Raw genomic sequence first — 14,561 nt, forward strand, 5'->3', positions numbered from 1 at the left:
AAATTGTTAGAGGAAGGAGGCATCTCAGTAAAATCAAGAACAGTCAGGGCATATGTTGATACAATACAAAAATGTAGCCCATGGCTTTTTAAGGAGGAGTTGTTAAATATATCACAATGGAACCATCATGGTGAAGATTTAAAAAGAATAGAAAAGAAAAGCCCAGGGACTCTGCCAGTTGGCACATTGCCATTGTGGATGTTTGTATCTTGTTGCTTAGTCCAAAGCCTTCAGTTCAGACAATGGTAGAGGAAGGAGAAGACATATTGATTCAAGTAAAAGAGAAGGTCTCTCAAGTTAGTCAGACAGAGGAAAAAATTCAAGTGAAAGAGAAGATTTCTCAAGTTAGTTAGACAGAGGAAAAGATTCAAGTAAAAGAGAAGGTCTCTCAAGTTAGTCAGAGGAAAAGATTCAAGTAAAAGAGAAGGTCTCTCGAGCTAGTCAGACAGAGGAAAAGATTCAAGTAAAAGAGAAGGTCTCTCAAACTAGTCAGACAGAGGAAGAAAGTTTAGAGCAGAAAAAGCCATCAGGGGAAAAATTACAACAGGAGACTGCTACTAACACCTTTCTGTCACCAGAGGACGTAAATATCCAACCAACAGCGCTACCTCCATATGATGGGAGGCTCCCAACCCCCGCAGTTGATAGTTGGGATCCTGAGACAGGATCTCAAATATTAACATGCCCTGTATTTGAGCAGGCAGGAGGGCAGCGAATTCACCATGCTTTAAATTTCAAAAAAGCGAAGCAGCTAAAAGAGGCTGTAACAACCTATGATCCTCAAGCACCCTTCACTGTAAGCTTGGTCGAATCCATTAACAACTTGAACATGACGCCAGCAGATTGGGCTAATATGTGTAAAGCTGTGCTAAATGGAGGACAATACCTGTTACGGAAGGTTGTCAATGAGGAATTTTGCAAGGAGACGGCTAGGCGAAATGCAGCAGCTGGTTATCCTCAGAGAAATCTAGATATGTTGTAAGGAAAGGGACCTTATGAGGATCAGCAGCAACAAATTGCATATGATCCTGGCGTATACATACAAATTGCTGTAGAGGCGGTTAGGGCATGGAAGACTTTACAAGGACATGGAGGTTTACAAGGTCAATTATCTAAGGTAATACAAGGAGCTAATGAACCTTACGCTGAATTTGTAGATAGGCTTATTCAAACAGCTACCAGAGTTTTTGGGAATACAGAACAAGCAAAGCCATTAATAAAACAACTGGTTTATGACCAAGCGAATTGTTGGTGCAGAGAAGTCATTAGACCATGGAAACATGAAGATTTAAACACATATATTAAATTATGTAGAGACATTAATGAACAAGAGCAAGTCGTGGCAGCTGCAGTAAAACAGGCTTTAGATGCCAGGCCAAGAACATGATACAATTGTGAACAAACAGGACATTTTAAAAGGAATTGCCCCATAGGAGGAGGGTTTAACAAAACTAGGTATCAAAGGAGTAGAATACCGGGTTGCCCACGATGCCATAGAGGGAGACATTGGGCTAATGAATGCCGTTCTCAAACCACCATAGAGGGTACTCCATTATCAAAAAATGAATAAGGACCAGGTGTTTATTCACGATATCATGGAGAAAGGCATCGGGCTCCATTGCCACAAAATGGACGGGGGGCCCAATGCTCTGGGGCCCACGACCACAAATATAAGGAGCACTGGAGGAACACAGCAATCCCATCAGGGTAGTGCCCAGGACACATTGTCCATTAGATTCCTCATTAGACAAACCAGAGGGAGCGCAGGGGTGGACATCTGCACCTCTGCCAGATCAGTACTAACTCCAGAGATGGGAGTTCAAATCATTCCCACAGGGGTAAAAGGACCTCTTCCCAAAAGGAACAGTAGGCTTATTATTGGGACACAGTTCTTCTACTCTAAAAGGACTTATGATAAGTCCTGGGGTAATTGATCCCGATTATGAAGGTGAAATAAAAATTATAGCCAGTTCTCCAAAGGGTATATCAGTAATTTCACCAGGAGATAGAATAGCACAGTTACTAATAATACCCAGCCTACATGATAAATTTTCCAGGCCTGCTGTAGAAAGAGGTTCCAAGGGATTAGGCTCCACAGGTGTAGATTGGGCTATGCTTTCTTTAAATTTAGATTCTCACCCCATGCTAAAACTAAATATTCAAGGACATGAATTTAATGGGCTACTGGATACAGGTGCAGACCTTAGCATCATCTCTCGTCAAGAATGGCCAAAACACTGGCTATTACAAGAAGCCACTCAAATGCTTCGAGGCCTGGGAGTGGTGACTAATCCCCATAGAAGTGCAATGGTATTAGATTGGAAGGATCCTGAAGGATATGAAGGAACTAATCAACCATATGTATTGGATCATCTCCCTGTAAATTTATGGGGACGAGATGTCCTAGATCAATTAGGTTTGACATTAACAATTAAAATCAATTAAAATGCACCCACTATTATGGCTAGACAAGGTTTTAGGAAAGGAAAAAGATTAGAAAAACAAGAACAAGGTATAGCAGCACCAATACAAATAGATCAAGAAACAGAGAGACATGGGTTGGATTTTCAGAAAGGGCCACTGAGACAATAAAAATTACTTGGAAATCAGAAAGACCAGTATGGGTTCCTCAGTGGCCCCTGACTAAAGAAAAGATACAAGCAGCCCATGACCTGGTCAAACAACAATTAGCGGAAGGACATATACAACCTTCTGTATCTCCCCATAATATTCCCATTTTTGTCATCAAAAAGAAATCTGGTAAATGGAGATCATTGCAAGATTTAAGAGCCATTAATAATGAGATGGTTATTATGGGACCTGCTCAATCGGGGATTCCTCAATTGTCTGCTTTGCCAAAAACATGGTATGTTTTAGTTATAGATATTAAAGATTGTTTTTTTTTTCAATTCCAATTCATCCTGAGGATAGTCCAAGTTTTGCATTTACTATCCCTGCACTGAATCATGAAGGTCCTGATCAAAGATATGAATGGAAAGTACTCCCTCAAGGGAAGGCTAACAGCCCAACTATGTGTCAAATTTATGTTAACAAAGTAATCCAGCCACTTAGAAATCAAAATCCTGAACTACAAATACTTCACTATATGGATAATGTATTATTAGCACACAAAGATAAAAACACATTGCTAGAATGTTATGCCACACTTACAAACTTTTTGAAAATTATAATCTAGAGATAGCAATAGATAAAGTACAATTAAATTTTCCAATTAATTATTTAGGAGTTCTATTATCCTCAACCATGGTCTGTCCACCAAAAATTCAAATACAAGTAGATCAACTCAAATCACTTAACGACTTTAAAAAGTTATTAGGAGACATAAATTGGGTAAGGCCTCATCTAGGCACACCAACAGGAGAGTTGGGATCTTTATTTGATATCCTAAAAGGTCCATCAGATCCAAATTCACCCACAAATGTTAATGCCTGAAGCAAGAAAGGCATTAAAAATCATTGAAACATATATGGAAAATATGCATTTGGATAGAATTGATATACGTTTGCCTTTATTATTTATTGTACTACCAACAAAAAATATACCTACAGGAGTATTTTGGCAAGAAGGTCCATTATTGTGGATACATTTATCTTATTCTCCTAACACTATTCTTACTAGGTATCCTGAGGCTGTAGGACAATTAATACTCAAAGGAATAAAAGCAGCAAATGGAGTGTTTGGAATTTCTCCCAATAAAATTATTACTCCATTTACTATGAATCAAATTGATGAGTTAGCTAATGAGTTAAATACTTGGGCAATAATCATGTGCAAATCTAATGTTTCTTTTGATAACCACTTACCATCTAATCCTTTGTTGTCTTTTTGGTCATTGCATCCTGTAATTTTTCCAAAAATGACAAGAAAAACACCTATCATGAATGCTCCAAATATATTCACTGATGGGTCAAATAATGGTACAGCAGCAATAGTTACACCTGATCAAACTTTTACATTTTTAGTACCCAAACAATCAGCTCAAAAGGTAGAGCTTAATGCAGTATTACAAGCTTTTGTGATGTTTAAAGATTCTGTATTTAATTTATTTTCCGATAGTCAGTATATACTTAATGCTATAGTGTCCCTTGAAGATGCTGGTAGGATTTCCCCTTCCTCTACTGTTTTCTCTTTGCTTTCCACTATACAAAGTCTAATCTGGGACAGAAATGATCCATTCTTTATACGGCATATCAGGGCACATACAGGATTGCCTGGAGCCCTTAGTTTGGGCAATGATTTATCAGATAAAACTACATATGACATACATATTTTCTCTATACTAGAAGAAGCTACAAATTTTCATAAAAGGTTCCATGTCAATGCTAATACTTTACAAAAGCATTTTAAAATAACTAAGGAACAAGCTAGACAAATAATAAACCAATGTCAAAATTGTGTGACCTTTTTACCACAAGTTCATCTTGGAACCAATCCATGAGGACTGATACCTAACCATATTTGGCAGATAGACATCACACACTTGCCAGAATCTGGAAAATTAAAATATTTGCATGTTACAGTTGATACTTCTTCTGGATTTTTGATGGGCTCCCTTCATGCCGGAGAAAAAACTAAAGATGTTATAGCTCATTGCTTATAAAATTTTGCCACTATGGGTGTTCCAAAACACTTAAAAACATATAATGCCCTTGGTTATACTTCTACCACTTTTAAACAATTTTGCTCATCATTTGGCATTACTCATATAACAGGAATCCCATACAGTCCACAGGGACAAGGCATAGTTGAAAGAGCTCATCAAACTATTAAAATGTACTTATTAAAGCAAAAGAGGGAATTGGGAAGGGGTATATATTGCTCAAAGATAAACTTAAAATAACCTTTTTTACTCTAAACTTTTAAAATTTGGATTCATCAGGGTTTAGTGCTGCGGAAAGGCATATATGTCCAAAAAATGTGCATAAGCCCAAGGTACTTTGGAAGGTCCTGACCCAGTAATTGTCTGGAGTCTGGGGTCTGTTTGTGTGTTTCCACAGGGAGAACAGCAGCCGATTTGGATTCCAGAGAGATTAACTAAAGCGATTTCTACAGACCAAAAAGAAGATGATTTGGCTCAAATCCATAACAGCTGATATCCAAAACTCCAGTTTGGCTATCCTTACATCTGCGACAGAACCAGGATGCTTTTTTCAATATCTTTTTTATTATTACCCTTTCCCACATCATGAAGTTCTATTTTGTTTTTTGAGCTCATACAGACCTAGGTTAATGTTTTGCTGATCAGTTCTATTTTTTGACTATAGAGTTTTTAAACATTGCAATGGAGATTTCACCTGTAAAAAGTTACAAGGCCTTTACTATTATGTTATGTGTTGTACATATTATATTATGTGTGCACACTTGTGTTTTATGTTGTATGTTTGTATGTATGTATGTCCATATATCATATATGATGAGCTCTCATGAAAAAATGGATGCAAATATATTTTTTTATTCACGTGATTTAAATGGTTTCATTTAAATTGGGTAAACAGCTGTTGAAGATTGTTTTAATATGAGAACAAAAAAGGAGGTTAACAGATGTGTTTGTTTACTTTCACCTTTCCTTTTCATTATATTTAATAATTCTGTTCAAGATAATGTAAATTGTTAAGAAAATTGTTTTCTTTTAGTGCCTTCTGGAATGTTACATCATTTTTTCTTTAGCCATTATTGCCAGAATTCCTATCTTCATCCTAGTGCCGGTGAAGACAAAGATAAAACCAATCTACAGCTTCTGCAATAGCCATCACTGAACTGCTTGCAGAACTTGCCTGGACTATGTATGACTTGTATGCATTGTGAACTCACCTGTATGCATTGTGAACTATCTGTTGGTGCAGCGACTTGTGGTAGCGTTGGGATATTTTTGCTGATGGTGTCATCGGTGGTACAAGTTTTCCAAAAGGAGCCGTCAATTGGCTTGGTGTATCTTCCTCCCTCCTGCTTGTCATGGTTGTTCAACTAAAATTTGGGGGCCCACAGAGGTGAGGCAAAGAACCTCACACCCCCACTGGCACAAAGACCTATCCACAGGTGTGACTGTATGCTGGATTGGTAGTCAATGACGGGTAAGATCCAATTGCAATGGTACCAACCTAAGACAGGAGGCTGACGCCTTGAGGTCAGCTCATCAGATGAATGGTAAGGACCATATGTACTATTGGACAACCTAAGGCAGGCAGGGTCCCTAAGGTACACGCTTGTTCTTTAAACAGAGAGGGGCAGATGTTGAGAGCCACAGCCGAAGGAGCCCCAGCAAAATTCCAGCTGCCAGCAAACTTCCAGCTGCTGGCTGATGATTGGCTCACAGCAGCCCCAGCAAACTTCTAGCTGCCAACTGATTGGTTCCTCTGCGGTGATGCTCATTTGGCTGTTTCCCCTCCCTTTCAGACCACGGAGCTGCTCATTGGGGGACTTTTTTGGCTCTGCCCACTCGACCCAGCCAATCGGCCTGAAGAGCAGGAGGAGTGGGGGAGGTTGAGAGGCTTGGGGAAAGCTGGTGGTGGCAGTTGGGCTCTGAAGGTTTTTCCTGAGGAGCTGTGTGGTTTGGTGTGTGTGTTCTAAAAATAAAGTTCATTTCTTTTGACAAGTGGCTCCTGAATTGCGCCCAGCCAGACTGTGGTAAGATGTGGCTTGTTTAGAGAAAGTGGGCTTGATGTCCTTGTAATTCAAGGAGCTATGCCCATATCCATAGCTCAGTGTCAGCCCTCCTTCAAATTGAAGTCCTGGGACCTAGGAGACCAGGTAAATGCAATCTGCCTAACTCAGTCCCCAAGCTCCAGAAGTCCTCCTAGAAATAGTATCTAGCACAGCCTCCTCCCTCATAGACCACATGAAAGTTCCAAGGGCACATAGGTGTCCAGAATCTGCAGAAAATTCTGGCCAAGGTTGATTAAGACCTAAGAAGTCAGACATCTAGATCTGAGAATTGTGCCCCCCAGTCACACTTCCTGTAGACATGCATCTGTGTCCTGGGGTCATGAGTAGCTTGGGAGTGGTAAAGTCGACCACCATGGCATCTCAGGTTGTTAGAGTAGGGACTCTTACCGTCACCTATGCTCCATTACCACTGCCCCCCCTCTAGAGGGAAGCTATGAAGTCACTCCAAGCTCTGAGGAAGACAGAGCCCATCTCCAAGCCTCAGCTCAGGACCCATTTCACTTACAATCTCAGTGACCCACCAAGGAACATCATGGCCCCACATATCTATCAGGGTGAGACCTGTCCTGATTCCCACTCTGCCATTCCCTGAGACCCAGGACTACTTACAAGAAACAAGAAAACTCCAAAAACATCAGGCTGGCCAATATGGGATACTGTTTATTATTGGAGAAGGTCCACTAAGAATGGCACATTGCAGAGAGGAAGGACAGAGGGCCCCAGGCAAGGTGGGGCCAGGAGGAGGACGGGAGCCCAGGTGTCCAGGAGGAACGTCTAGGCGGCAGTGGCAAAGCCCACCCTGTTGTTGGCCATGTCAAAGACGGAATAGTAGGACCTGAGGAAGACGTCCCCAAGAATCCAAAAGGGCTGGCCATTTCCTGAGGACACGTAGGTGGCTTCCAGTCCAACCAAGCAATAGCCATTCTCCTGCTCAACAGAGAAAGGCAGAACTCATTCATTCGGTCACACATGGCCTGGACACTGCTAGCCTGAGCCCTGGTCAAGGGTACACATTTGGAGATGAGCAAATCAAGGACTGGCCCTGAAGGCTCATAGAGAAGGTGGTGTTTCACAAGAGGGGCTGGTGGGAGGGATTTTCCCAGTGGTAAACACAGGTTGTAGTGGCCTCTGCAGGGTCACCTAATCCCATGCTGGGTATCTTTTCTTGCTAAAGCTCCCTTCTGTTTCTCATTGGCAAAAGTCAGAATGGTGGTTCAGCTTAGAGTAAAGCTAGATTGCATTCAGACCTTACCTTCACCCTCATCATCTGTGCAGCTGGATCAGCTATTGAACCTCTCTGAACCTCCAGGTTTTCATTTGTAAAACAGAATGAGAATCGCCCCATCAAATGCTGTGACAATTCCTTTCACCTAAAGGGAAGCCTAGGCACTGGGGTTCACACAGGGGCTAGCCCTAGACAGAGCCCCTCTCCACTGATTAAGAGACTGATTGATCATGGGTGACACTCTTCTGGTGGGGATAATCCCAGGTGACATGAGTTGAGGAATGGCACAGGGCCAGGTGGAGCTGTTCTGGCTGCACCTGCTCCTCCACCCCAGTGGCTCAGCCCCAGGGACCAGGACTTACGTTGAGGATGTAGGCAGAGGGCGGCAGAGGGAACTGCACCCCGTTGATGACGAAGGTGAAGGTGGGCAGGTTCTGGACGTCATTACAGTTCACGAAAAACTGCAGAGAAACAGGTTCTTCCAGGTCCCCTCATTGCCCACCCAAGAGCACCTCCTAAACATCCCGGATGCCCAAGACCTCTTTTTGGAGCAGAGGGCGCAGTTCAGGACAAATGCTATGTAGGTACTGCGTGGGTGTCATGTGCACTACTAGAGTGGGTGACATCTGGAGAGACCTGTGAATGTCCCACACCCAAAGACGCTCCTCCTGCCTGAATGGCCCCTCTGAGAGGTTGAATTGATGCCCTTTCCCTGAAGGTGTCCTTTGAAATCACACAGCCATGTGCAAAAAGTGGACCAGGGCTCCCTCCCCTAGTGGGGAGGGCTAATTAGGTGATCCATCTCATTTGCCAGGACACACAGGAGCGAAGGGGCATAGCTGTGTGGAGGACAGGGAGGTGTGGATTGAGAGTTGTCCCTTGTTACTCATTTACTTGGCCCCAAGTTTCACTCACAGGGACCCAGGAAACAACAAACACCACTGGTCAAACACCACTGTTGACCCTGACCTGGCCAGGGCACATCCATGCCACACCCACCTGTCCATACTCGCCCTCCTGGGCCCCTATGGCTTGCAGAAGGGAGCTCAGGTACTGCTGGGGCACGGTGAGCAGAGAGGTTCCTGTGTCCACCATGGCCTGGCAGCCCTGGGAGCACCAGCCAGAAGCCTCTTCCCCAACATAGAACCTGGGTGGCAAGAAGAGGGCAGCCTCAGCCCAACCAGGTCAGGGCAACCAGGGGAGACCTTCCTGTCACTGCGGAGCAGGCATACACGATGGAGATGAGGGCCCCACAGGGCCATTGCAGCTTGTCCCCTGCCTCACATTACTTGTGAGTCTGTGCAGGGTCACCTAAAGGACCCAGGGATGTATTCTGAAAACTTCAAGGAAGTTTTGAGAATACTGAAAACCAAGCTTGTTGCGTTTGGTGTAAGGACGAGGAACAAATTAGTTGTCCCACACACCTCAGGTTCCAAACTGTGGGGTTCTGTGTGATTGGACAAGAGCTTCTCCTGTACTTGGGATTCCATATGTGCGCCCCCTACCCGTTTCTCGAGACCCAGGGTTGATGCCCCTGTGGAGACCGGCTGAGGCTCTGGGGAGGGCAGGCCACAGGAGTCCTCTGTGCCCACAGCTCAGTGGAGCCTGGATGTGTGTGTGCCATGGGTGCCCAGAAGCCAGCTCCAAGCAAGATGCATCCCCAGGGACCCCCACCCCAGACTCACTCCTCAATGCCGATCTGCCAGTAGAGCTCCCGGGTGACAGGAGCCCAGAAGATCTGCCCTGTGTACAGGCTCTCGTCCACACCTCCAAAGATGACCGCTCCTCCGTCCTCAGATCCCTCTTGGCTGCAGGACACACAGAGAAGGGGAAGTGAGGGAGAGGTTAAGGAAGGGGACGCACATATTGAGAAGTCACCTTCACAAGGAACCTTCCCAGGATTCACATGGGGGGTGTCCTGAGGACAAGGCCATGTGTTCCCACAGACTCCTGAATGGTGCTGCCACAACAGCATTCTATAGCAGACCCACACTGTGCTGCCTTCTGCCTATTGCTGGACCGTGTCACCAGGAGCCACACTCAAACCACTTATTTTATTTCCTCTGCAAGTGGACAGGGACAGGGCTTTGGTGGAAGGAAAGGAAATAGGCCATGATTCTTCCAGAAGCCTCCCCTGAGTGGTAGCAGAGTGGGTGGGACCTGGGGTTACGGGTAGAAGTATGAACAGGCCAAAGGAGTCCCCAGGGTTAGTGACAGGGTCAATGTGTTGAAGGCAGGATAAGGAGACCAAGCCACAGCAAGAAGATGGAACTGACTCTAGACAGTAGAGAGGAAGAAAGCTGGAGAGCAAGAGAAAAAAGCCAGGCCCAGGCCCCTCCTGACCTGGCCTGCTGTGGAGGCTGGGAGAACAGTAGGTGAGGAATAGTCGAGGGCATAGAACAGGAGACTCCAAGACCTAGAAAAACACAAGCAGGAGGTGAGGCAGCAGGTCACTGGACAGAGAGGCCTCAGGGAGTAGCACAGGCGAGGCAGGGGGCTCTCGGGGCCCAGAGCAGCAGGCAGGCCCAAGACATGGGGAATTAGAGCAGCGACACCCGGGAGAAGTTGAGACTGAAGAAGGAGACACCATCCTGCCTGGAAAGGCAAAGGGTCGTGAGAGTGGACTGGGGCAGGGGCAGGGGAGCAGGAGAGTCAGAGCCCAGGAACTGAGGCTCTGAACAAGTGTGGCCCAGCCACCCCCTGCTGGGAGGTATCCACACCCCAAGGGATCAGGGCTTGATACAGCGCAGGAGTTAGGGACCCGCAGGGCAGTCTCTCACTTGCTGAGGTAGACGCTGAACATGGGGCTGGACAGGGCGTCCACCTGCAGCATGCCCTGCAGGGCTGTGGTGGCCCCACCCATGGACAGGGCAGGGTAGGCCAGGCCCATGATGCCATCGAACTGCGCATAGACAAAATTGGTTCCCGGCTCTTGCTCACTCAGGCCGAACTCCTGGTTGGGGACCTGGATACTCTGGACCTGTGGGGGGAAGACACATTGGAGTGGAGGTGACACTTCTGAGTGCATCTATGTCCTCCTGCCCCATGCCACCACAGAACCTCCATGGTCTTTCTTCCTCCTCTGGCCCATCTGCCCACTTCTCCACAGGCATCCCAACTGTCACTTCTCTTCCAAGGGCCTCCTTCACTGTAGCCTCCCATCCCCACACCTCTGCCCCCCAGTTCTAAGCTCCTAAAAAAAGGCACTATCTGACTGGTCACTCTGGTGCCCCATCCCTGGACAGGAAAGAACAAGGACATCTAGGTCCCCACCCTCTCACATCCCCTCATCCAGGGTGGGGGTGGCAGCTGGAGCACTCACAGTCAGGGTGTCATAGCCGAAGAAGCCTGTGAGGCTGCCACTGCCATACTGCAGGGAGAAGGTCTGCCCGTTGGTGGAGAAGGTGGAGGACTTGCTGGGGTTGAAGCGAGGGTGTGTGGCTGCAGGAGGGAGCCATGGAGGCCAGGGGTGAGCAGAGGGCTGCCTGGTTCTCAGGCTCATGGGCTGCACCCCTGCCTGGCCCTCAGCCTAAGCTCCCAGCCTGAGGCTTCAGCACCCCCACCTGGTCACCAAGGCAGGAGTGACAGCCTTGGCCCCTGGCTCATAGTAGTTGGAAGGCATTGGCCTGAAAGCCCATGTTTCACAGGTAATTGGATGCCCGGATGATGACCACCCTGTAAGCAGGTGCCCTAGACTCCTCCTCTATCTCTACCCCACCAGAAACCGGCAGAAACCTAGTGGGAAATGCTCATCCAGTGAGGAGTGGGAGGGAGACCTAAGAGGAATCCACTCACCCCAACCTCAATTCACCCAGGAGCTCCGCATAGTGGGATGTGGAGGTGGCATGAGGTGTGCCTATGGTGGACAGATATGTCCACACTCCAGCCCCAAGGTTTTGGAAGGAATTAGGGCAGCCTTAAGAAACTGAAGATCCTCTGTCTCCCTAAATGACTACAGGACAGGGACCACATCCAGCAGAGTTCTAGCCCATCCCTGGAGACACTCAGGGAGAAGCTAGTGGATAGGAGAGTGGAGGGCGAGGCACGGAGTGGACAGTGTCCTGAGGGGAGGAGCAGCACTGCCTGGTGAGCAGGAGAGGGTGGAGCGGAATGAACTGGAGGGGGTGAGGTGGACGGCAGAGATGAAGGGGTCCATCCTGACACGAGGCAAGGCAAGGGGCCACCCTGGAGCAGGGCCAGCCTCCTCCCTCTGGCTTGTTGATGCCCTCAGACCCTAAACAAGTCCCTGTCCTCCTCAGGAGTGAGCAGCCTTCCCTGCCTGCATCCCTGGAGATGCCAGTGCCCGGCCCTGCCCAGGGGCCCTCCCTGCCCAGCCCAGCACTCACTGCAGGCCTGGCTCTGGCAGTAGACCGAGGGCACCCACAGGTTGGAGGAGCCAGTGTCAAACAGGACCAGGAAGTTCTGGGGTGGAGTCCCGATGCTGATCTCACCAAAGTAGGCAGCCTGGGGAGCCATGGGGACGGCTGTGAGCATTAGGGGGACCCAGGGGCCAGGCTTCTCCATGGGAGAGCAGGAAGGGCAGCCCTGCCCTACAGCACCACCAGAAGCCAGGGTCCCAGACACACAGGCCTCAGTCCCAGCCTGCCCAGGGCAGCCACGTGGTCTCTGTGGGTCAGCTGCCAGGTCAGCTGGGGCCCTCCCCATGCTCTGCCCAATGGGCCACTCACAGCAGGGTGGCCCAGGCTGGCAGGACTGGGAGAAGGGAGCAGCCTCAGGGTGGGAGCCCAGGGAGTCCCCAGCTTTGGCAGCAGGGACAGGGACACCTAGAGACTAGGACTCACATCCATGTAGCTCATGGGCTCATAGAGCACGCTGAAGTCGCTGAAGCGGTACTTCTGAGCGGGATCGTACTTGTGGGTCCTCAGGAAGTCCCCCAGCAAGCCCTTTTCCCTCATGGTCTGACGCATAGTCTTCATTTTCTTCAGGGGGACCCTAGGGGAGGCTGGGTGTCAGGGCAGGGCTCCCCTCCTTCCCCTACCTTCTAATTTCTTCTCTCCCTGATGTTCTCCCTCGCCTCCTTCCCTCTTCCTCTTCTTTCTTTCCTTCTCCCCTTCTTTCAACCTCACTCAGCACTTCTCCAAGACTCAGGAAACAATGAACTTCCCTCATGCCTGCCCTCAGCCCCTCTCAGGGGTCCTACTCCTGCCCTGGCCTCTGCTCTCAGAGACCCTGAAAATACTTCCCATGAAGGGGAGAGGGACTTGGGACACTGGGACTTTACACCTTCCAGAGGATGTCTGCTGAGATTTGTTCTTTTGTTTTTTAAGGGTCAGGTCTGGAATGTGACTCAGTGGCACAACATTTACTGAGCATGTGCCTGACCTGGGTGCAGTCACCAGAAACATGAAAACGCAGAAATAAAATAAAACATTTCTCAGAGATAGCAAAGCTCATCCCAAAGTATGTCCCTTCCTGTGATGCACTCAAGCACCTGGTAGTGTCTATGAGACACACCATGGAGTAGGGGAGCAGTAATTGTTCCCTAATATGTTTAATTTGCAGCTGATTGAATGTGTGGCTATAAAGCTACACACAGAAAAGGCCCTCTGCACTCTTCCCTGGTGGCACAGCAGGCAGGTGGCAGGCTGGGAGTCTTAGTGTCCCCTGAGGCAGGACACCTGCTCCATCCTGAATTTTCAACACCTCATGTTATAGAGATTTACAGGAATTGGTGTTTTTGCTAAAATGATTTTGGCTTCTTTCAGCAAATTTGGGGTCCCAGGAAAGTTTTTGGAGGGATTATCTGTCTCCTCTAGTTAGGATGTTATCTTTTGTAGGAAGAAACCACATTCATCATGCAAAGACCTGCGTGGGCATAGTCACCCTACTCTCTGCCTCAGGACCATCTTCTCCCCACAGTCTGGGAAGGACCAAGCTGTTGCCTTGACTAGCAGCTCCTGAGGCCAGGCTCTGCCTGCTCCCAGCTGAGTTCTGCTCAGCTCCAGCAGGGGCAGCCTTCCCTGGCCCAAGAGAGAATCCAACTCAGACCCAGCTGCTGCCCCCTGACTAGCTGCTCCATACAGGGCTGCAGGGTTCCTGAGGTTCCCTGCACCCACAGCCAGGCCCACACTCACTTGACAGGTATAGTTGACGCCTCCAAGGCCAGGAGGCAGACCAAGGCCACCACCATCCACTTCATGATGCCGATTCCCAGCTGGTCACAGAGCAAGCGCCACTCTGAGATCCACGGTCGCACTGGAGTGAAGACTTCAGCACTCCCTCTTTATACCCCCTGGATGTGGCCGAGTCCCTCCCTCCGTGCCCTGGGCAAGCATGACCCCAACCAGGGTGTCCCCTGCACACCAGGTTGCCATTGTTTCTCTGTTTTTCCTCCTGGACCATGGCCACAGCTGACTTTTCAACTTGTTGACTTTTGAATCCAACAGCAGAGACCAGGAGGTACGGGCGATAAGACAGAACAAAGTAGCCATAAGATGGAGGGGCAGAGCTGCTCCTCCTCCAGGAACCAGTGGTTGGTGTGGGCATTTTGGGGTGAGGGCCACAAAGAGGCAGAGACAGAGAGAGGGGCATAGGAACGTAGGAGGGTTTCTTGGCCAGCAAGTCTTGACATTGGGGAATCACAGGATCTTTGTCATAGGCACTCTCCTGTGTGCTGTAGGCAGGTTCACAC

At 47.9% G+C, this 14,561-nt stretch overlaps 1 protein-coding gene across 1 annotated transcript; it reads right to left on the minus strand.

The window, feature by feature from the left end:
- Window positions 1-7,458: 7,458 nt before the first annotated feature.
- LOC308650058 (gastricsin-like) lies at window positions 7,459-14,072 on the minus strand (the record flags this gene model as incomplete). The annotated part of the gene is made up of 9 exons (XM_081295975.1): window positions 14,005-14,072; window positions 12,712-12,862; window positions 12,256-12,373; window positions 11,232-11,350; window positions 10,690-10,889; window positions 9,595-9,717; window positions 8,909-9,056; window positions 8,272-8,370; window positions 7,459-7,611 (listed from the first exon to the last, which is right to left on the minus strand). The coding sequence occupies exons 1-9, from the start codon at window positions 14,067-14,069 to the stop codon at window positions 7,459-7,461; spliced, it is 1,176 nt and encodes a 391-aa protein (XP_081152101.1). The 5' UTR covers window positions 14,070-14,072.
- Window positions 14,073-14,561: the final 489 nt, after the last annotated feature.

The sequence above is a fragment of the Spermophilus citellus genome (assembly GCF_964194105.1).
Source record: "Spermophilus citellus genome assembly, chromosome: 5".
NCBI lineage: Eukaryota > Metazoa > Chordata > Mammalia > Rodentia > Sciuridae > Spermophilus > Spermophilus citellus.